Consider the following 24,207-nt stretch of genomic DNA (forward strand, 5'->3'; position numbering starts at 1 on the left):
CTTTGGTAATAGTAATTCCCAGGTACCTCAATGAAGTTATATCATCGGCATAAAGCCCAATCTTCTTTTCCCAGCCCGAAAAATTAAAGTGTGGAATATTAGTATCTTCCCTTATAGATTGTGCAAACGGTTCTACGTATAAATTAAAGAGAAGGGGAGATAAGGGACAACCCTGTCTTGTTCCTCGACTAATTTTAAAAGGAGATGTTCGCGTACCATTTATTAATAGGGATGCTCTAGCGTTGTTGTATAGTAAGCCTATGGCTCGACAAAATTTGGGGCCCAGATGGTATTTTTTCATTATTAAATTTAAGTATTCCCAGTTTACCCTATCAAACGCTTTTGTTGCGTCAAGGGTCATGATGGCCAGGGATAAGCCGAAGGTTGAAGCAATATCCGCAGCTCCCACCAAATCATAGGTTAGGTCAGCCAATTGCCGATCTCTAATAAACCCCTTTTGGTCAGGGTGAATAATCGACCCAATCTCGCTTCCCAATCTCGCAGCCAAGATTGAAGTAAAGATTTTGTAGTCGTTGTTGAGAAGCGAGATTGGGCGATATGATCCACACTCGGCTGGGTCTTTGCCTGTTTTTAATATTAAAGCTATATTGGCTTCGCCCCAAGAGCTTGGTGGTGTCTCCCCTCTGATCATTATGTTATTAAATAGGTTTGTAAGGAATGGAGTAAGAATAGAATTGAGTACCCTGTATAATTCTCCGGGGAGACCGTCTGGTCCCGCGGCTTTGCCCTGTGCTATTTGTTTAATAGTGTTGGAAACTTCCAACTCTGTTATGGCTTTATCTATATTTTCAGTTTGGTGACTTTCCAGCTCTGGGAGGGTTATGTTGTTCAACCATTCATTCCTTTCGTTCGTGTCCCAGCTAGAATCGCCAGACCAGCTCCCCTCTGACAACCAAGAGGAGAAAAAAGAACTAAAGGCCAAGCTAGATACACTATTACAGGACAGGATAAGTAAAAGATGGCAGGCAAGCAAACTTGCCCATTTCGAATATGGCGAATCTGCTGGAAAACTGCTGGCTTGGAAAATTAAAGCTGATCAATCTAGAAACTTTATCAAGGAAATAAGGGTAACAGGGGAAGCCAATACTAGGTCAACAGATACAGCTATTGGGGAAGCCTTTAATGAGTTCTTCCAGAATATCTACACCGAGGAACTTAATGTAAATCTAAACGAAAGGAATGAATGGTTGAACAACATAACCCTCCCAGAGCTGGAAAGTCACCAAACTGAAAACATAACAAAGTACCCTTACGCTATTGTTCTTTGGATGACAATTATACCTAACCACTGATACCGGATCATTTTTTGTTTGAAGTGTGAAAACATGAGGTGATAGAGACATTGTGCTAGAGCAGAGCTGAGAATTAGTGATAATGATAAAGCGCGACAGTCAGATTGAGCCTTGGCCATGCCAATAGGTCTCGCTGTTTTTCAAGAAGCAACAGCGTTCAAATGTTGATATCCTTCAAAAGCTCCAATCAGCACTTTCCCTGGGTAGGCTGTATAAGCACAGGCCACCAACAGAGATCCCTTGAGTATGACACAAGTTCTCTAGCAGGCTGAAATACCTTAAACTATTCCTAGGTTTCCCTTAGGGATAACCTGCCCCTTTTTCAGGACCCCTCCCCACCTTAGGACAGCTGTAATAAATTTGCACTGAAAAGGTGGAGGTAGGTTACCTGTAACAGGTTAGGTTGGTTAGGTATGGTCGGTAATGATAGGAAAGGTGTGGTGTGTTAGGTAAGGTTTGTCAGTGTGGTAGGTTGGGAGGTGGGCTATTTATGGAAAGTAAGATATTGTTGGTTTGGTAGGTAGCTATGGTAGTTATGATAGGTAAGTATGGTAAGTTGGGCATGGCTAGTTATTAAGAAGCATAGACTATCATATAGAAAGCAAACAGTAAGTATTTACAATACCTACATTTGTTTTGCCTATCCTGAAGATAAATGTATGTGTCGGCCGGCTGTCCAAATTGGTTCAGATATTTCAAAGTAGTAATGGGTTATTTACCTGCATAATTTTGTCAAGTTACCCTTAAATCCTGTGACTGCCAAGAAAAGTGTGGTAGTTCATGAAGGAGATGTGACAGTGACATTATTCCATCAGTAATGTAGGATCATCCCACCATCAAACAGCATATCTTTAAAGTCGAGGTTCGAGCGGAATAGCACTCATTTACTGTTAGAATAGGCATTTTTGGTGTGGTTTCCCCTGTCTTTTTTGCCTCTACCTCCTGTATTTTTGATGCTGTGCTGGATTTCGTCTTTGCTGGTTTAGATGCTTTGGACACTTTGCCACTGCTGATCAGTGTCAAAGTGCAAGTGCTCCCTGAGTAATTTGTAAGTGTAATTGGTTATCCATGATTGGCATATTTGTATTACCAGGAAGTCCCTAGTAAAGTGCACTGAGTGTGCCAGGACTGGTGATTCAAATCCTACTAGTGGGCCTGCAGCACTGATTGTGCCACCCACATAAGTAGCCCTAAAATGGTGTCTCAGGCCTGCCACCGCAGTGCCTGTGTGCAGTCTGTGAACTGCCATGTCAACCTGGCCAGTGTCCCCACTGACTCGGCCTAACCATTCTCTTTCTGTATACATTGGACACCCCTATGGAAGGCCCAAGGTACCCCCATGGGCAGGGTGCAGTGTATGTGAAAGGTGGAGCATGTACTAGTACAGGTGACATGCTCTGGTAGTGAATTCCAGCCATTTTTGTTTTTCACTATTGTAAGGCTATGTTGCTCATAGGCTATCATGGGGAATGCTGTGTACAGTGGTTACCTGCATATCTTCCCATAGGAGCAAGATAGGACATAAAAGTCTGGTATCCCTGAACTTAGAATTTAATAACACATCTTTTAGGAAAGGTGTTTTTTAAATCCCGTGTTTGAGAACAGCACTTTTAGAAAGTGGCTTTTCTCTTGTCTGACCTTTCTTTGTGCCTGGGCCTGTTTGTGAATTGACTGTCTGGTTTGTGAGTGACAGGGGCTGGGTGGCTCCGAGAGGCTGAGTGGGCCATCCCTGGACTGAATAGCTCCATCTGCATCTAGAGTGGTGGGAGGGGGTAGCACCTGGGCCTCAATAGGGCTGTGCCTGTCTTCCACAATGCTGGCTCCACCTCCTGCTGGGCGGCTGAAGTCCCTGCCCCTCTCTCTGAAAGGAAAGGAGAAGCCAGGAAAACAAAGTGCTCAAGGAACACCCAGAGCCCTCCTGCACAAAGGGAACAAAGACTTTTAGGGGTATAAGTATAGGACCCCAGACTATAGAAAATTAGATCGTCCTGGAATCAAGAAGGAATCTCTGCCAAGGAGAAAGCTGGAAGACTGAAGAGGAAGGACTGTCCTGCTGTGTGTTTGTGGGCCTACCTGCAGTTGCTTTGCTACCAAGGAGAAGGGAAGAACTTTGCTTTGTGCTGTGTCCCCTTGCTTGAAGAGATCTCCAAGGGCCTGAGTTGAGCAGGCTCCCTGTTAAGAAGTCCCAGGAACAAAAGGACTTCACCCCCAGCTTCCCCCCTGAACTCTAATGAGAGAGTTCTGTCCTTCCTAGGGTGCTTGGGCCAGTTGTGGTGCCTCTGGAAGTTGTACTTGTTGTTTGGAAAGCTGGACAAGAAGAAACGAAGTCTTTCTGCAAAGTTTCACGCATCGCTCACTTGCAGAGCGCATCCCCGTCAGTGCGAGGAAATTCCCGCCGCCGCGAACATCGAGAATGTTGCCGCGCCTGTTGCCGCTGCAAGAACCGACACATCCTTCGCTTGCGGAATGCATCCCTCCGATGTGGGAAAAGTACCATCGCTGCGAGTATCGTCGCAGAGCCTGTCGTCACTGGGTGAGATCGTCGCAACGCTTGCTTGCGGACCGCATCACGTCGCTGCGAGAGTCGTCACAGAGCCATTGCATCGAGGGGCCACGAGAGGAGAAGATCGACGATACGCTGCGCATCGCCGCCGCACCTGAGATCGTCGCCATCTCGAAGATCATGACATCATACCTTTGCAAGACGCTTCCTACAAAACCTGTGCATCGGAATCCACACAAGGTATCGCATCCCTCCCTATAGAGACCGGAGTCACCCCAACACACCCGCTGCTTCCAGCGGGGTTGTCGCATCGCCTGCCCAGGGTCTCAGGAGTGACGCATCGCTTGTTTTTTACTGCTGCTGCTTTCACTTGGAACTTTTGTCGCATCTAAAGGTACTTTTGGCTAAAAAGTGACGCAACTGTGGATTATTTCAACGCAACCTTAAGAACTCTTTTGAAACCATTTTCTTGAACTGTGTATGTTGGATTTTTGTCGTTTTGGTCTTGTTTAGTTTAGATTAAATACTTCTATTTTTTTAAACTGGTGTGGAGTCCATTTGTGGTGTTTTCACTGTGTTACTGTGAGTGTTGGTACAAATACTTTACACATTGCCTTTGATAAGCCTGTCTGCTCGTGCCAAGGTAACAAGGGGTGAGCAGGGGTTATCTAAAGACTGTATCCCCTTTACCCTGACTAGAGGCCAGGGTCCCTATTTCTTACAAGTATCTACCTGTTCCAACTAGATACTCAGAATTCCAACACTTACTAATTAGCGTTAACATGTTGCCTCAGGTTTTAACTCACTAGTAGTGCAGAGTAATGGAGATAGTAGGTGTTCCTTGTCTGTGGTGCATTTTAAGCAAAGAAAGCCTGGGAGTAGTACACTCCCTGAAACTACTCAAGGGACTATGATAGTTTGCAAAAACCCAAATAATTTTTTCCCAGACCCAAACCCATGATGTCCAGGGTTGATGTCAAGGACCCCAGGTCTACCCATTGAAGTGGCGTTTACGCATAAAGATATATTATAATCACCAATACGGTGTAAAATGTTTAATCCTGACACATAAATGGCATGTTTTCCTAAGGTTTTCAAAGCCTTGTCATCCTCACATGATGTCTGATCCGTCTCAGTATCACGCCTTGGTGAAGTTTAAATTTTGCCAGCGCAGTTACCATAATTTTGGGTATTTTGTGCTATGCTTGTTACGAGAAAGTCCCAAAATTGTGCTATTATGGCACTTTGTGTAATTACATGCCATTTGCAGTAAAACATTACTGAGAAACACGCTATTCGCGGAGTAAATGTACAGATAGGTTGTTGGTGTTGCTTTGTTTATATGCACCCTCATGTCAAGAATTAGTGGAATGCACTTCGCTCTACTATATAGCGCAAAATCATGGATTTGCACTTTGCATATTGAAGCATAATTTGTGTAAATTTGCCAAAAGTTTGAGTAATTACATGAAACCAAATTATGTGATTACGCATACCCCGCCTGAATATGATAGACCTGAAAGGATCTTTTTCATATAGCTGGTGCGATCACAAAGAATAATTAAACCTATACATTTAACAAGACAATAGCCATGTAAGAAACACAGTGTTAGTGATCTGTACTTCATTTAGGGAGAAAGTTCAAATGCGCTTTTGACAAATAGTTTGTGATTTTACCTGTCTTCTCAAATGAGTTTAAACATAGATTTATTTAGTTTCAGAGGTAAATGACTGTTGTCACCTCTTCTTCAGTTATGTTGTTATTGCTTGCTTCTCTTTGCCCTTCTGATTGCTTAGAAATTTTAGGTCTGTGAGATATTCCTTTGTTTGGGTTTCCTATTTGTGTACTTTGGTACATGAGGTTTTGTCAAAACCCATAAATTATGTAACAATAGATTCTTCTTTGTAAAATAAGTATTCCTCTTGATGACAGGAATGTAGGGTGTGGTACGGCACTGTGGAGTTTTAGAGTTTTTAATGTTGTCCTTCACAAATATTGAGTGCATAATGTCGGCTACCACTATATTGTGAAGGTAACAATATGTAGGTGCATGTAGATTTACTATTCCTTATCTTTTTTATTTCTTTTCATTTCTGCTTATAGCTCTGTAATTTGCATTCTGTATGACTGTTCTGTTTTTCCTGTGTATATATGTGCCCCACATCTGGATTTTAAGTATAAACTAAGCCTCTAAATAGAATAGACCAAACTAATCTCAAAGAGAGACAGATTAAAGCAAGACACATCTTCTCATCGACCTGTAACCAGGATGAACCTATATTGTACAGTACATGAAGAATTGACATTTTTAACATCTGCCAGTTAGTATCATGTCTTCTATGACCAGTGCAGGCAGTCCAGGCCTTTTAGTTAACCCCATATTCAGACCGTGCCTTTTATGTTTCATTTTTTATATTGTGAGCATGGTCTCAAAAGTCCTAGTGTGCAAAGTGCTATTGATTAAAACAAAGTAAAAATTGGCGGAAGGTATTACATATACCAATTCCTTCTTGACAAGCAGGATAGTTATCCCAGAAAATGTATTTTGCATGAATTTGCTGTCATTTGCGGACACCCTAAAGGGACACATAGAGAAGAAAATGGGAGGAATATAATTAAAACGCACAACTAATTTACAGATATACTTACTGTGATATATCTCTATGAAAATGAAACAACATAAGTTTTAATTAGCACATAAACTAAGAGAGTCGTGCTGTGACCTGTGTGTTGTTAAAAATCACCCCCAGAGTGTTAGCTATGGAGTTTGCCAGGTACTAGGGCCTTTACAAAGTATTGTGGATGCAAAGTGAAACTGAGAGAACCTAGGGCCAGAAATACTAAGCTATTTTGTGTTTGCAATGGCAAAAAAACCATTTTGGTATGTATGAAAGCCAAACTGCGATTCAGTAACACGTTACCGAATCACAATTTGGGTTTGTGACAAAAAACACCAATTCGGGCTCACTCACTGGCCCTTATCTGGCCAATAGAAACCCTGGGTTTGTGACCAAACACCAATTTGGGCAGGCTTTGAACACCCACTGGCCCTTAGCTGGCCAATAGACACCCTTGGCTGCCATCAGTGGTTCAGAGACTCCCAAAGAGAATTTGGTTACCTGTGGAGAGCCAGCTGATTCTGTCATCTCTCGATGGCCCACAGTTTTGTTTTTATCAGACACGGCCACCTCATTGCTCCTTCACCATCCGCTAATAGCCCTTGGAGACACTTGCCTTGCCCACCGTCACCAATAGCAAATTCTCAGAAAGACTCAGCAAGACTCAAGAAACCTTTGGTATACCTTCAGATCCCCCCCACCCCCCGGCGGTCTACTCTCATACTTAAACTTCCCGAACCAACCCTCAGAGAGCATCATCATGTCCTCAGAGAACTTCGATCTCAGCCTTCAGAAATACTAATTGGTCATTAGCTACTTTAGCCAGCCATCAACTCACTTCAGATATCCCTAGTTGGAATTGTATCCTCCCTGATGTCCCTCAGGTATCCTCTGCTAACCTCTAGACACCCTCACTCTCCCTTCAGCCACCTGAGCCAAGTCCTAGTAATCCCCAACCAGTCCTTGGAAGTCAACAAGCAGCCCTTACCCAGCTCCTTAAACACCACCATTCGGGCCATAGACTTACCTAGCCATTTCCAACCTGTCTTTAGATCCCACCAGCTGATACAAAACTTTCCAGAACTGCTTTCAAAGACTTTTTTTGGTGTGCCCTCAGACACCTCCTGCATGGTCTCAGTAAATCTTGGAATTTCTCTACTGTCAGCTGCTTCTTAAACAGTACCAAACAGCCATTACAGACCCTTGGTGTGTCCTAGGATACCAAGACCATGCCCTCCAGAAGCCCATCAGCCTATCTTCAGTCACCTCAGCCCTAAGAAAGTTCAAGCTAGTCCTCAAACACCCAAGCAAGCTCACAAAAGAAATATGTTGTACCTTCAGAGACCAACTTTTGGTTCCAGAGGTAGGCAAGCCAAGCAAGTCTTGAGCCAGACTGGCTCCCCCCTAGTCCTATGGGGACCAACCATCCTAGGTGCTGCCATTTTCCCTCTCTAATGCACTTTTAAAAGACAAAAAGCTAGACACATGACATCTGTGCACACAAAATTTAAAAGGGACCTTTCATGCTCTGTGTATCTGAAGCCCAGCTGAGCTGCAAGTCAAATGTTTCTCACTGAAGACGAGTGGAAAGCGAACGAGACAACTTCACATTGATTATTTTCAGTAATCAATGTAATTGTCGGCATTAAGGTGCTAATGCCCCACCTGTCTTCCCTTATGCTAAAGGTTATTCAAGAATGAAATGTCAACTAAGATGGAATTATTATTTAATACTTGTAGATAGGTCAAGAAATAATTGAACATAAATTGTTTTTGGTTAGAAAATGGACAGAGAATGAGATTCAGTGGCTCAATAACGCAATGCGGAACAAGAAAATTGGGCTCACATCCTAGTCGCAGCTTCCCCAATTGACCAAATGGTGTGATCCTACATAAATCACTTCACTTCAATTGAGCCTCAAATCTGAGACCACCTTGAAGAAATTCAGTTCAGGACATATGCTACATAAATATAAAATAGGCCTACATATGCTTTAAAAGACAAGTTTAACCACATAGAAGATCAGTATCGGCCACACATACAGAACACTAAATAAACTAATTTCTTTCGGTAGAGACATGCAGTTTTGTCAGAGTATTGGAAGTAGGGAAAAGTTAATATTTAAAAACGTGTACATTGAAATCTTTTTTTATTAAACTCAATAGAAAGCAAAAGAGTGAGTAACACACAGTAGAGTTAGAAGCCATTCAACTTCACAAATCCGACTTGCTTGTTTTCACAAGCTAGAAAATATATCATATTTTTAGAGTAAGATTTACTAGTCAGCACATACAGTAAGTGGCAGTGCCTTTTTTAGGGCCTCCCAGATTCCACACTGTTCCCCTTAAGGGCTTCCTAAATGCTTTACCACTTCTCATCCATGGCCTGAAGACATATAACCACATCACCTTCATCCTGATGGAACTCTACTAGCACCTCTTTCTGGCCTGCACCATCTTGAAAACCAGTCACATAATTTACAAAGCCTGACATTTACAAAGCATCCCTGCATATCTTGCTGACAAGTGCCCACCATCTCCAGTGGGTCTTGTCACTCCTGCTCCCAGCACACTATGAAATTGGAGGCAAAGATGTGTAAAAAAGAAGACACAAGGCAACAAGCCTTCTCAATTCATGCAATCAGTTTCTGCAACAGCATACCTGCATCACCAGGTCCCCAACCCTGATCCAGTTTGGGAAAGAGCTGAAGAACTACCTCTTTGAAGACCAGTACATCATGATGCATTTAACAGTCCACCTCTGCTCCCAGAAACCATCTGGCACTGCAAGCTATTGTTGTTTGTATTTTTACCTTTGACTCTGTACAAACCTCTGCTGTCTTTTGTCTAGGTTTGTGTTCCACAATTATCTTCTAAGTCTCACTGTCCTGCCTTTCTATCTGGTGCTGCCATCTTGGAACTGCCCTGTCATATTGATGTTTGGATCTCTCAGTGGCCTTTGGAGTCCTGAAGGTCACCGTCATCAGTTCCTAAGGCACTGTGTTCTCTCAGCCGCCATACTGCGGGGTCTGTCTCCCACCCCGGATGGGTCTATGCGGCCCAAGGTTAAAGCTGATGTGGAGCACCTGTGAAAACATACAGCTAGGCTCCACCCCAAAAACATTTGCTTTTAATAAATGTCAACAAAGTGATATAATCTGATGAGGTAAATTGAAACATAAGTGTTCATGAAATTACCAATTTTTAGTCTGGAAAAGTTTTTACTGTGTATTTACAGCTCCTTCAGCTTGCACCAATCTTTTTTTCTGGTTCTTAGAGCCAAGCCAGGTCCCTGGTTTGGCTCTGGGTTGGATCTCCATATATGTTTTCCGACTTGCCCACCTGTAGGTGGTCCCACTGCTCATCTAGAGACACAAGCACCCAGTCTTCAGAAAGTGCCGGCCAGCCTTTAAACACCCATTATTGGTCTTTAGACATCTCTTCAGCTGGTCCTCATTGACCATCAAAGAGCAAAATTATTAGTGACTAGAAAAGTCTTTGGGCCACATTACACATGGGGGACATTGTTCCTGTTTGTGCCATGTTGCACCTTTCAAAAGTGTGGGATAGTGCACCCTATTATGATGAATGCACTGACCTGAAGGCAGTGCATTCTGTTAAAGATGTACGGCTGCTTACAAGCCACTCAGTGTGTTTCACAGTGCTGGTGGACAAAACTCTCTCGCATGGGGTTGGATGATAGGCCCATGGGACCTCTTTTCACTCTCTTTGGAGCGCTGCTTTCATAGGGCGCACTAACAGTGCGCCACCTTTTGGGGCTCATTGACAGTGCACCTCCTGAGCGCATGTTTGCCTTTGTGCCCGCATGCGTATTACGGTGTGGGATCAGAGCCAAAGTGAATCCCGCATTTTCATCAGACCATGCCCCCATTGCAAATAAGTGAATGCCCTCTCACAATACCACTGGATATACATGTGCACCAATACTATCAGCATTACAGAAGAAGCCCCTACTGCAATACCATAATGCCACAGAGGTGCAAAAAGCAGGTGAACAGCGCCCCAGACCACTATGTGTAATAGGGCCCCTGGTAAAGAGTGACACTGGAGGCAAGCTGCTCCCTCTTCTCTTGCTCTATCTACTCTTCTGTCAAAAAGATGCACTGTTTGTTTTTTTAATATTATTTTTATTAACAGGTTAAAGTCAATCACTACGGTACATCACATCTTAAGGCATTCCTAATTACACATGTGGGTTGATACATTCAAGATTGGTATTTTGTTAACATATAGAATTTATGGTGAGTCTTGGACATCTATGTCTGGCAGTTGGGGGGGTACAGATGGATCCTAGATATATATTCCACGCGTTCCAGATGGAAACCCATTTACAGGGACAGCCTCTTGCCACATACACCGTCTTCTCCCTAAACATACACAAGTCCATGTCCCTTATCCAGGCCTCCTCAGTTGGGGCGTGATCAGCTCCCCAAAGTTGTGCAATGTTTCATTTGGTTATCATGAGGCTAAGCGTCACTCATGTTTTCTGTGCCCCTTTCGGGTCCGTGGGCTCCCATACATTTAACAGCATCTCTGCTTCTAGATAGACAACCTTTGTCAATGCGTAACTCATTACTGTGTGAATCTTGCCCCAGTAGCGCTGTATGCAGTCACATTCCCATAGTATGTGTAAGAACGTACCCGTCTAGCCACACCCTCTTCTACATTCACTCCCCTCCGCTCCTCCCATATTCACCAGGCAAGGTCCTGTTATGTGTACTCTATGGAATATCTTGAGCTGGATGAGGTGTCTAGCTGAGATAGCCACCTCCCTTGGGGAGGCCACTGCCGCTGTCCAGTCATCATCATCTAAGATTTTCCCGTCTTGTTCCCATTTAACTCTCGTTTTGCTGAGTGGATCCCCAGTGTGGTTGATAAGTTTCTTATAAATTAGTGAGATTGCATTTGTGGGTAGGTCCCCATCTAAAACCTATCCTACAATGGGGAGGAGTCCGGGGGAGAATAGTCGCGTGGTATGTGCGTCTGCAACGCATGGCGGACCTGTAGGTAGCGGAAAACAAGATGCACTGTTGAAGAGTTCTCAGTGCACTTAAGCTTCCATCACCTGAAAATTGGAGATTTGGCCAATGTCCCATACTGTGTCAGGTACCTGAGCTGGGATTTGATTAATCGACTAATGAACACAAAGCTAAGACTTTAATCTTTTTACTGTGCTAACAGAACCTGATATATGACTGTCTCTTCCCCAGCCCTCCAGACTATCACCTGAGTGGTCCACCTCGCGGTGTACACTTGTTCCTAGTTGCCTCATCAGCAGAGGGGCTAGACTGCCGCAGCTCGCTGATTAGCTGGCAGCCAAGTGGCCAAGAATGATCCTGCAGACAGAAGGGAGAGAGGCAGTCGCGGTCTTCTTCTTTCAAGTCATTATATCCTTTTGTCCTAAAACACCAAGAAACAAAGCAAATAATACAGATTAAACTACCAGTCTGAGCGCTGATTCCTGCATTGAGCGCAATTAGCTGAACCCTTCTTTGTGGCTGGCTGTTCAAGGACAATGGGAAGAAATTACTTGACACAGGATAGCATTTGCATTTCTGCTTTTCTGGTGATTGGTTTATTTTTGGAAGTAGGCACAAAACAGCTAAAAACTTGAACGTTTTATGCAGCTTAAAGAGAAGAATTCTTGTCTGTCAGGGCCATGAATAAACGCTTAACTCTATGTTCAAAGGAACTTTGGTGGCGGAAGATTTCCAGTCTGAAAAGAAGACATTTGCTATTTTTCTAAATGAGACGAGCACGTTGCATTTTTCTTTTCAGAAAGTAGACTTCTGAGAATTCTGTAAACACGTTCACCTTTTGTCCTCCTATGCAAAGCACACACGGGATCTTCACAGTGATATATAATTTGACTTAGGGCTGCATCCAAAATGTGTCAGCTTCCAGTCTCTAAGACTGGAGAATATTTTTTTTATTGCATTAATGCACCTTTTAGGGTAAAATTGCTCACCGAGTTAATACGAGTTTCAAACCCGCATAAGCAAACTCACCGTTCCATCCTTCTGAGGTTGCTAAATTGAGGGCCATTCAAATGGGTAATTTTACAAAACTCAGAAAAGGCAGGATTGTGGTGCTAAGCGCTATATAAAAAAAACACGAATTTTATCATGACGCAGATTTTGTTTAGGGCACTGTGTGACAATTCTTTAACCTCTTGAGCTTTCACACATTCTGGTGAGAGGTGGATTGAGATCTGTGCATTGTGGGTCATCACATCCTCTGCTGTAGACTTCCTGCAAAATGTTTTGTACCTCTGGATTCCCAGATTGATTTTTGTTCACCTACTGTTTCATTTAATTCTTTCATCTGCATTGTTTCTCAAATGTCTCTTTTCATTCTTCCGTCTGTATTGTTCCACCACTACCTTTTTCATTCTTCCGCCTGCATTGTTCCGCCACTGTCTAGTTTAATTTTTCCTTTTGCATGGTTCCAGCACTGTCTCTCTTCATTCTTTCACCTGTATTGATCCAGCACTGTCTCTTTTCATTCTTATGCCTGCATTGTCCCACCACTGTCTCTTTTCATTCCACCTTCTGCCCTGCTCCACCACTGTCTCTGTTTAATCCTCCATCTGCATTGTTCTAGCACCATCTCTTTTCATTTTCTGCCTACACTGCTCCACCACTGTCTCTTTTTATTCTTCCGCCAACATTGGCCCAACAATCTCTCTTTTCATTTTTCTGTCTGCAGTGTTCCATCACTGCGTCTTTTTATTCTTCTTTTTGCATTTTTCAAAGCACAGTCTCTTTTCATTCTTCCATCTGCATTGTTCCATCACTGTCTCTTTTCATTCTTCTGCCTGCATTGTCCCAGCACTGTCTCTTTTCAGTCTTCCGCCTGCATTGTTCCAGCACTGTCTCTTTTCAGTCTTCCGCCTGCATTGTTCCAGCACTATCTCTTTTCATTCTTCCACCTGCATTGTTCCAACTTTGTCTCTTTTCATTCTTCCTTCTGCATTGTTCTGTTCCAGCACTGTCTCTTTTCATTCTTCCATCTGCATTTTTTCTCCTCTGACTCGTCATTTGTTGTTCTGCATTGTTCTGTTCCAGCGCTGTCTCTTTTCATTCTACTGTCTGCATTGTTCCTCCACTGTCTCTTTTCATTCTTCCATCTGCATTGTTCCACCACTGTCTCTTTTCATTCTTCTGCCAGATTTGTTCCAGCACTGTCTCTTTTCATTATTCTGCCTACATTGTTCCACCACTCACTCTTTTCCTCTTCCTTTTGCATTGTCCCTGCACTGCCTCTTTTCATTCTTGCCTGCATTGTTCCAGCACTGTCTCTTTTTATTTTTCCTTCTGCATTGCTCCATCACTGTCTCTTTTTATTCCTCCATCTGCATTGTTCTAGCACTGTCTCTTTTCATTCTTACACCTACATTGCTCCACCACTGTCTCTTTTCATTCTTCCCCCTACACTGGCCTACCACTCTCTCTTCATTTTTCCATCTGCATTTTTCTTCACTGTTTCTTTTCATTTTTCCATTTGCATTGTTCCAGCAGTCTCTTTTCATTCTTCTGTCTGCATTGTTCCAGCACTGTCTCTCTTCAGTCTTCTGACTGCATTCTCCCAGCACTGTCTCTTTTCATTCTTCAGCCTTCATTATCCCAGCACTGTCTATTTTAATTCTTCCACCTACATGGTCCTACCACTGTCTCTTTTCATTCTTCATTTTGCATTGTTCTGTTCCAGCACAGTCTCTTTTCATTCTTCTGCCTGTATTGTTCCAGCACTGTCTCTTTTCATTATTCTGCCTGCATTGTTCCACCACTCTCTCTTTTCATTCTTCCGTCATCATTGTTCCTCCACTGTCTTTTTCCATTCTTCCTTTTGCATTGTTGCAGCACAGTCTCTCTTCATTCTTGCATCTGCATTGTTCCAGCACGGTCTCTTTTCATTCTTGCTTGCTTGGTGTCCCAGCACTGTCTCTTTTCATTCTTCAGCCTGCTTTGTTCTAGCACAGTCTCATTTCATTCTTCCACCTGCACTATTCCACCACTCTCTTTTTTCATTCTTCCATCTGCATTGTTCTGTAACTGTCTCTTTTCATTCTTCCTTCTGCATTACTCTACAACTGTCTATTTTCCTTCTTCCATCTGCATTGTCCCAGCACTGTCTATTTTCATTCTTCTGCCTACACGGTCCGCCACTGTCTCTTTTCATGCTACTATCTGTATTGTTCCTCCACTGTCTCTTTTCATTCTTCCGTCTGCAGTGCTCCACCTCTGTCTCTTTTCATTCTTACATCTACATTGTTCCAGCTCTGTCCCTTTTCATTCTTGCATCTGCATTGTTCCAGCTCTGTCTCTTTTCATTCTTGCATCTGCATTGTTCCAGCATGGTATCTTTTCATTCTTCTGCCTGCATTGTCCCAGCACTGTCTCTTTTCAGTCTTCCGCCTGCATTGTTCCAGCACTGTCTCTTTTCAGTCTTCCGCCTGCATTGTTCCAGCACTATCTCTTTTCATTCTTCCACCTGCATTGTTCCAACTTTGTCTCTTTTCATTCTTCCTTCTGCATTGTTCTGTTCCAGCACTGTCTCTTTTCATTCTTCCATCTGCATTTTTTCTCCTCTGACTCGTCATTTGTTGTTCTGCATTGTTCTGTTCCAGCGCTGTCTCTTTTCATTCTACTGTCTGCATTGTTCCTCCACTGTCTCTTTTCATTCTTCCATCTGCATTGTTCCACCACTGTCTCTTTTCATTCTTCTGCCTGATTTGTTCCAGCACTGTCTCTTTTCATTATTCTGCCTACATTGTTCCACCACTCACTCTTTTCCTCTTCCTTTTGCATTGTCCCTGCACTGCCTCTTTTCATTCTTGCCTGCATTGTTCCAGCACTGTCTCTTTTTATTTTTCCTTCTGCATTGCTCCATCACTGTCTCTTTTTATTCCTCCATCTGCATTGTTCTAGCACTGTCTCTTTTCATTCTTACACCTACATTGCTCCACCACTGTCTCTTTTCATTCTTCCCCCTACACTGGCCTACCACTCTCTCTTCATTTTTCCATCTGCATTTTTCTTCACTGTTTCTTTTCATTTTTCCATTTGCATTGTTCCAGCAGTCTCTTTTCATTCTTCTGTCTGCATTGTTCCAGCACTGTCTCTCTTCAGTCTTCTGACTGCATTGTCCCAGCACTGTCTCTTTTCATTCTTCTGCCTTCATTATTCCAGCACTGTCTATTTTAATTCTTCCACCTACATGGTCCTACCACTGTCTCTTTTCATTCTTCATTTTGCATTGTTCTGTTCCAGCACAGTCTCTTTTCATTCTTCTGCCTGCATTGTTCCAGCACTGTCTCTTTTCATTATTCTGCCTGCATTGTTCCACCACTCTCTCTTTTCATTCTTCCGTCATCATTGTTCCTCCACTGTCTTTTTCCATTCTTCCTTTTGCATTGTTGCAGCACAGTCTCTCTTCATTCTTGCATCTGCATTGTTCCAGCACGGTCTCTTTTCATTCTTGCTTGCTTGGTGTCCCAGCACTGTCTCTTTTCATTCTTCAGCCTGCTTTGTTCTAGGACAGTCTCATTTCATTCTTCCACCTGCACTATTCCACCACTCTCTTTTTTCATTCTTCCATCTGCATTGTTCTGTAACTGTCTCTTTTCATTCTTCCTTCTGCATTACCCTACAACTGTCTATTTTCCTTCTTCCATCTGCATTGTCCCAGCACTGTCTATTTTCTTCTTCTGCCTACACGGTCCGCCACTGTCTCTTTTCATGCTACTATCTGTATTGTTCCTCCACTGTCTCTTTTCATTCTTCCGTCTGCAGTGCTCCACCTCTGTCTCTTTTCATTCTTACATCTACATTGTTCCAGCTCTGTCCCTTTTCATTCTTGCATCTGCATTGTTCCAGCTCTGTCTCTTTTCATTCTTGCATCTGTATTGTTCCAGCATGGTATCTTTTCATTCTTGCCTGCATGGTGTCCCAGCACTTTCTCTTTTCATTCTTCAGTCTGCTTTGTTCCAGCACTGTCTCATTTCATTCTTATGCCTGCACTGTTCCACCACTCTCTTTTTTCATTGTACCATCTGCATTGTTCTGCAACTGTCTCTTTTCATTCTTCCTTCTGCATTACTCTACAACTGTCTCTTTTCCTTCTTCCATCTGCATTGTCCCAACACTGTTTTTTTTCATTCTTCTGCCTATACGGTCCACCACTGTCTCTTTTCATTCTTCCATCTGCATTGTTACTCCTATGTCTCGTTTCATTCTTCCGTCTGCAGTGTTCCACCACTGTCTCTTTCCGTTCTTCATTCTGCTTTCTTCTACCACTGTCTCATTTCATTGTTCCCATGGTGTTCGCCCTTCTCTCTTAGTTCCATCATCACTCTCCCACCTGACTATTTCTACTCTTATCCCACTTGTCCTTTTGCACTGTCTCTTTTTCTTCTCTTCCCCCAGTCTTGTTCAAATCAGGTTTTACCTCAGAATCGTCGCACTGGCAATAGGCGCGTATACAAAAAATTTTCAACAGGAACCCTACCCTTTCCGTTGATCGCTCAAAGTAGAAGCATCTGTGTGTGTGTGTATCTATGAATATGTTATCATTTCTATGGGGCTTCCCTTGCTGAAAACCAACAGCCTTTATGCAGGCGGTAGGGTTAAAGTGGTGTTGTGTAGTATTCTAAGAAGAAGTGAATGTATTCAGCTGTAGTGCTCCTTCAAGAGATGAGTTTGCAGCCTTTTTCTGAACTGTATGAGTATTGGTGCCATTGTAATGTTAGTAGGGAATCCCTGGCCGTATTGAACGTAGCGGGTCTACGCGGAGCGCCACAGAGGTATAAACAATCTCCGCACTCTTGGCATAGCTCCGCTACGCGCCACCCGCCCTGTTAACAATAGTATAGAAGCTTAAAAAAACCAAAATAAAGTATTAAAAATGCCTTACCTGAGCTGCGGCGTCCCCGGGCTGCCCTCTTCCTCCATCCCGACTTCTTTATGATTACTGCGCAAGGGCGGGTGCTCGCGCAAGTGCATTTCTCGTGAGAAATGCGCATGCGCGAGCACTCACGCATGCACAGTTGTCATCAAGAAGTCGCGATGGAGGAAGAGGGCTGCCCGGGGACGCCGCAGCTCAGGTAAAGCGTTTTTAATGCTTTATTTTGTCTTTTTAAGCTTCTATAACTATTGTTAATAGGGCGGGTGGAAGGCGGGGGCTGGTGTCAACTCCGCTGCACCGCGGAGTGTGCCCGGGTGTTGCCTACTCCACCTATTCGCGAAGCGCAGAGTAGGCAACAATCCGCACACTCCGTAGGCGGAGCGGAGTTCTCCCCCCACATTATACCAGATCTTAGTTGCGGGAGCAGAGAAGGCCTGCCCTCTGTTTTTTCCCTCTTGCATTGTTTTGTCTACTAGTCTGGCATTGCCTCCAGATATGATTAGATTGCTTGGGTTGGGTTCAGTCTGTGGCATAGAGAGTCTTGCATGTGATGCGGCTGCCCCTGGGATTTCAGTAGTCTGACTCCTTCACGTTCCACCGGTAAATCCATTACCCCATGGGCCTTAAACAAGACCTCATCTTTAGAGCTCTCAAGGCTAAATGCCCAATGGAGTGAGATTTTAGAGGGTTGGTACTAAAGGCTTGGGAGCACAGCTCTTAAGGTCAGTGAGACTACCGAGGAAGTTTACTCAGAAATTTGATTCTTTCTAAAAACTCTTGCTGCTATTTCAGAAATTAAAGTTATTTGCTGATTGTTTAATTGAAAAGTTAAACAAATAACACATGCTCTGATGGAATATAACATATTTAGAGGCATTAATCTCTTTCTACATTTCCCATAACTTAATATCAATACAAATAACAATAAAGAATAACAACACCAATAATAATAATAATAATGATAATAATAATAATAATACTACTACTACTAATAATAATAATAATAATAATATTAATAGCAATAACCAGGAGACAGATGGCACTTTGAAATGAGGGATTCACAATGAACAAGTGAGTCTCTTCACCAAGATGTGGGCCTCACACTAAATGAGTGTGACGATTGTGTGAGACCCACTCCCAGTGAGTGACACTGAGCTCCAAGAACTGAGACCCACAGCCAATGAGTGTTATACGGGAGGACATGTGTCCAAGTGGCCATACTGTTGACTTAGGAACTGTATATCTGGGTTTGAATCCCCGCCTAGGCATTTGACTGAATTGAATTATATGTAATTCTAGCAGGATAATTTCATCTCTCTGTGTGGTAAAGACCTATGTATTTCAAATGTGAAATGTAATTTGAAGTAAGTGCCAACTTGTTGTACACAATGTATTACAACTTCCTCAAATATGTATAGTACTTCATTAACACAAAGACATATATGAATAAAGCGCTCTCAGACTGAAAACCCATACTGAATGAATAGCATCATGTGCCAAGAAGTCAAAGTGACACCTAGTGACTGAGCTTTTTCTCCAGCACATGAGATTCCAACCAAAGAGGTTCATTGTGCATGGCTGAGCCCCAAAGGACCTAAAGAGTGAGACTGTTCTCAGGAAGGGAAACTCAGCCAATGAATGTGACTTTTGTGTCAAGATGTGAGACTATGTGAGACTAACAGCCAGTTAGTGAGGTTGTTCTTGTTCCGCTTCTGGAAGACATCTGCTTGGGGATGGAGTACTTCCGGGGAGTGAAATGGATGCAGTAACCCAAGAACCTCTATGTAATGGATGGGGAAACAGAAATCCCTCTACTGAGCATGCTAAGTTACATTTGCCGAAAAGTTAAGACAGAGCACGATTAGTTATGTTGGCTGCAAAATTAGGGCAGACTCAAAGTGACCGTCACAACCTTGAGCTGATTGAGAGCAACATGGAGCATGGTCCAATCACCTTGTAATGCCCTGGTGAGTCGTGGCCTTTTGGGCAACAATGCTTTGAATTCTTAGACATGTAGTTTCACCTTTAGAGTTGAGCAGGTAAAGCTGCTGGACCTGATGGGGTTTCCATGGATTTGTTTCAGGATAAACTTGCATAATGGGCCCCACTATAACCAAAGTCCAGATAGCCACCAGCAAGGACTTTTTTCACGCAAATGGATACATTTAACTTTTGTCCCTATCTTTAACCCCTTCGACGCTCATGACGAGCTGAGCTCGTCATGAGTTACGCCTCTCGTACGCTCATGACGAGCTCAGCTCGTCATGTAACGCGGGTTTTAAAAAACCGCCGCGCACAGCGGGAAAACCGCTAGCGCGCATGCGGTTAAGGAGGGAGATAAATCTGACCCAGAGTGCTATCGGCCAGTTTCTCTCCTGGACACCTATGTCAATGTTTGGGAATGATGCTTTTGAAGAAACTGGAAACATGGGCCACAGATCACTTCATTATCTCAGATCTGCAGTTTGGCTTTAGAAAGGGTCTGAGACACTAGAACAATGTCTAAACATGGAACTGTTAGTGGGCAAATGCACACAGACCAAGAAGGGCTTTCACTTCCTAGGATTCATGGACCTTAGCAGTGAGTTTGATTGTGTCAATTAAACCATGGTACATAATAAGCTTGCTAGGAGCTGATCTGCAAATTATTCATCTTCTGAATCCTCTTAATCAGAACGCTACTGCTAAGGTCAGTTATGGCACCTGAGAGATTGTGCAAAATCTTTCTGAGTGAACAGGGGAGTAAGACGGTTGTGCGTCTTGGCCTCTTCTGCTTTATATAAACGGGTTACTTAGTGCACTTTTTTATTCTACCACTGATATACCTAGGATGGGTACCAGATCAATTCCCGTAGTGATATATGCAGATGATACTGTCATTATGGCATACATAGGCAATGGCCTACAATTGTTGTTGAACTCTTCCACTGCATTTATGGCAAATCTATGTTTAAGGGTAATCCTTAAGAAAACTATCCATTTTGTCACCAACAATATCCAAATCCCTAGTGACTCTTTGTTCTAGGGATCTTGTTTGACAGCAACAGGAATTGGGTTCCTCATATTCACATCAAGACCCAGCAGCCAAGTAAAACTGCTACATCTGCAGGTTGGCCTCCAAATTGGGGTAAATGCCCATTAGTGAGATGCTCACAATATACAATAGCGAGAGCGTGTCCACTGCTAGCTATGGCTCAGTGTCTGGGGCTATACTGAAATGAAAATTAAACTTATATAGCGCGTAACTACCCTGAGGCCTCGCAGCGCTTTAACTAGAACCATTAAGGCGGAAGGGCAGGGCGCTAAGCTCTTGCTGACCAGGGTCGGACTGGGAACTCAAACCAGTCCTGCCAATTTTCTCGGACCACTGCCTGGGGAAGCACTGCTTGGCACCGGGAGGCTGGAAACACTAGCTTGCTGTTTTTGCTACTGGGGGCCGATATTGCAGCATTGCTACACAACCGGCCCCCTGTAACAAAACTAGTCCCCACTGCTGAAAAAACAGCCCTTCACCCTTCCGGGGAAATCCCACATATGTCCGATTCTGACTGTCAGGTGGAAAATTCAATATCCAGAAGATTGCATGCCGTTCCTCAATCCATCCCTGCGCTTATCCGCCGAACCGAAAGGAATGAGGCCTTTCCATATTGAGCATATAATTTGATCAAGGCCTGTGCACTTTTTGTATTCCATTTGTATGAAGCTACTTTGAATAGTGCGGTAATACCTGACTGTCTCTCCCTTGACCATCTTTACAGAGTACCTTGAGTAGAATGTATTAGATGTTGTGATAACACCCTAGGCATAAGCCTTGGCATCACTGAGGGTAATATTACTATAATTCTTACAATAAGTGAACTGAGGCATAAATTGAATAGCTTGGTGTGGGCAACAAGGAATATCGAGAAATGGCTATGAATTGCTGTTTAAGTACAGGCTTTTTAAAGGTTTTTATCGTTTTGTATGTATTTTTAATGTCATCGCTCATGATTCTTTTGCACAAAACTGATTAAAGATTTGATAATAACCTTGTGAGTCATGGGTATTGGGTCACTGGCCCCAGAATGCAAAGTGATGATGGTCACAAAGGCAGAAATGGACAATGGTACCTGTGAGGACATGAGACATGTCGGCGTATCTGTCCAAACACCTATTGGTTTGTTGCATGTTCGACGCGTGTACTGGTATGATGTAGACTTTTGTTGCTATTCTTCATGTCTAACCTTTTCTTTCTCCTCCCTCCAGTGACAAGAAGTTCTCAGCATTAGGATTCGGTGCAAGGATTCCTCCAAAGTATGAGGTAAGAAACCGCTGAAGGAAGACAGAGTCAGAGGGAGAAGAGGAGGTTGGACTGTTTGCTCATTCAATTTTCATCTTTCTCAGAGAAAACATCACAACAAAGGATCATTTTATGTAGTGTGTAAAATGTAAAAATTAGCCAAAATACATCTTGGCAATAAATGCCATGGAACCTCTGGATTGAAATGAAGAAGACACCAAGAGTAGGAATATGATGTCCCTCTGTGCAGCGCGGCACCCCAAAAAAGAAAGACCACCAATGTTCTACCTGGAAATTATAGGGACCTCATGTTTCTAAATGTTGTGTCTGAGGAGCTCATCATTTGTCTGCACCCTAATGCTTACAGGCCTGTGTATCAATAGAATAAACAAGACTACAAGTACCAGAATGCAAAAACCCCAAAACACACGAGGTGAACTCCTGACATGGAGTCAATAACTGAGAGCTCAGAAATTTGGATGGTGGTATTTTGCAATCGTTGTGTTTAATTTAAAAAGACAAAAAGAATAACTGAATAAGTTAATATTAATAGTACAAGTAATACTTAAGTCATATTAATAATAGTAATAATAATATTCCATGGCACAGCGATTTTCTTAGGTGATAGCTGTCATTATTGTCTCGTTGCGACACTGCAATCCCGTGACACCCATATCGCGTCAGCTCTTTCCCTGACATGATGTTTATGTGAGTCCCGTTGCAATGTACAGCCCTCCACTGATCCTCCTAAAGTTGGTGCGTGCAGAACTATAGAATATCAGTGCATGAATTTCACAGTCCATTTGTTTGGAATAATCAGGATTATGCAAAGATGAATCAATTCCGAGCCGTCTAGTGCTGTTTTTCTTTTGCATTCTGGAATTTGTGGTGACTGAATAAGTTACCTGGTTTAGCTTGAGAGCTGCTGTTTGTTTTGACATTTCAGAATCTAAATTTGACCAGGGCACTAGGAGGCAAGCCAGAGCCTATTCCTGCCTGGAGAGGGGGCGGGTGGATGCTATTTTTCACTTTGCTCTGGTAGCAGTGCCACACTTTTGTAAAATAGTTGTGTATCACTCATAATTAGCACAATTGGTGCAGCAGAAGTGATGCTTTCATGCAAAATGTCTGGCCACTGCGCGGTCACTGTAATCATGAACCTAAGCCCCTCATTTATGTACTGGCGCTTTAAAATTCTTACATTCTCTGATGAGCCCTGGTAAACACTGGTTCAAATTAAAGACTTGCACCGTAGCCTAAAGAGAAGCTCTGGCATGTGTGGATACTGTTCAGAATTTTTATCGCAATGTTCTTGCAGGTGCTTTTTTTCTAAATTCCTGCACTTTCTTAAATAATTCTCAGGTTTGAATTAACCCTGGGTGAAGCACTACGCTACGCTCGCGTAGTTTGCGAAGTTCGCGCAACTTCGCACTAAGCGAGCTGCATGTAGCACAGTGCGAACTCGCGTAGTGCAGCATAGCGTAGTGCGGCGGTCCTTTTTTGCTTGTTCGCGGTCCTCAACGTTATGTTCGCGACCGCGAGCAAGCAAAATGACATCCCGGTGAGATTCTCAATGCGGGGAGGTCAGGTTTCTCATTGCGAGTGGTTGCGCATGCTCGCGAGCGAGAAAATACAAGTTCGCGTTGAGAAAGCTGTCGCTTGAGTAAAAAACTACTCGAGCAGAAGAAAACTACAGCTCGCACTGTGCAAGATGCCGTTTTCAATGATTGCACAGTGCCGGATGCTTGTCCGCATTGTGCAATCATTGAAAACGCATCTTGCACAGTGCGGACATGCTACTACGCAGCTCGCGTAGTGCTACGTGAAGTTCGCGTAGTGCGAAGTGCACTTCGCGTAGCTTCGCGTAGCGCTACTTCGCGTACTACGCCCATCCTTAGTTTGAATGCTGCCACCTCATAGGAAGCTCAATTATGTTGTCCTGGAGATGAATCTCAACTAGTCCTTTTGCACTCCAAAGACTTGACCATCCGTTGCGCTTTCTTCTGATTTTTCTCTGATCTGAGATTGCGTTTCTAGGAATGTAATCAGGTTCTGTCTCTCCTTTGCTGAGCAGATTAATGGCCAGGAGGACTATACATCTGTAATTTAAATTATGTTTTTGTGTTTCAGTCTTTGTGCTATCTTGTTTTCTGTTTTTGTTTTTGGAGTCTGCGATTCGCATGTTATTTGAATTCCATTTTTACCTCTGTGTCTGGAACGTGTTTCCAATAACTGTGCAGTGTGAGGTAAGCACCGTTTACATGGTTCCCAGTGGGTCAGCGGGGCTAGTTCTGTGTTTCTGTGCTGACAATAGCCCCTTTGAAAAGAGCAGATGACATCCGGAATCCAGGTGTAATAAAGTCACCAACACTGAAAAACAAATCATACAATTGTATGTTTCTTCTGCTTTATTTTTTACACTTTATGTAGAATATTGTGTTATGGAGCAGCTGTCCTGGCCAGTCATTGATAGTCTTTCATCTTTGTACTCCAGTCTCTGCATAGTTCATGCCTAGTCATCAACAGTGCTTAATTTGTAAAATATTAAGTGCCAGGGCTCTGACCAG

At 43.2% G+C, this 24,207-nt stretch overlaps 1 protein-coding gene across 1 annotated transcript in view; it reads left to right on the forward strand.

The window, feature by feature from the left end:
- The window catches only part of CPNE7 (copine 7), a 640,312-nt gene that overhangs the window by 577,718 nt on the left and 38,387 nt on the right, over window positions 1-24,207 (forward strand). Inside the window, exon 11 of the mRNA XM_078669226.1 lies at window positions 21,607-21,661. Within this exon, the coding sequence (XP_078525352.1) occupies window positions 21,607-21,661 (55 nt within the window). The remainder of the gene's footprint in view (window positions 1-21,606; window positions 21,662-24,207) is intronic.

Source organism: Lissotriton helveticus, chromosome 12, assembly GCF_964261635.1.
Source record: "Lissotriton helveticus chromosome 12, aLisHel1.1, whole genome shotgun sequence".
NCBI classification, from domain to species: domain Eukaryota; kingdom Metazoa; phylum Chordata; class Amphibia; order Caudata; family Salamandridae; genus Lissotriton; species Lissotriton helveticus.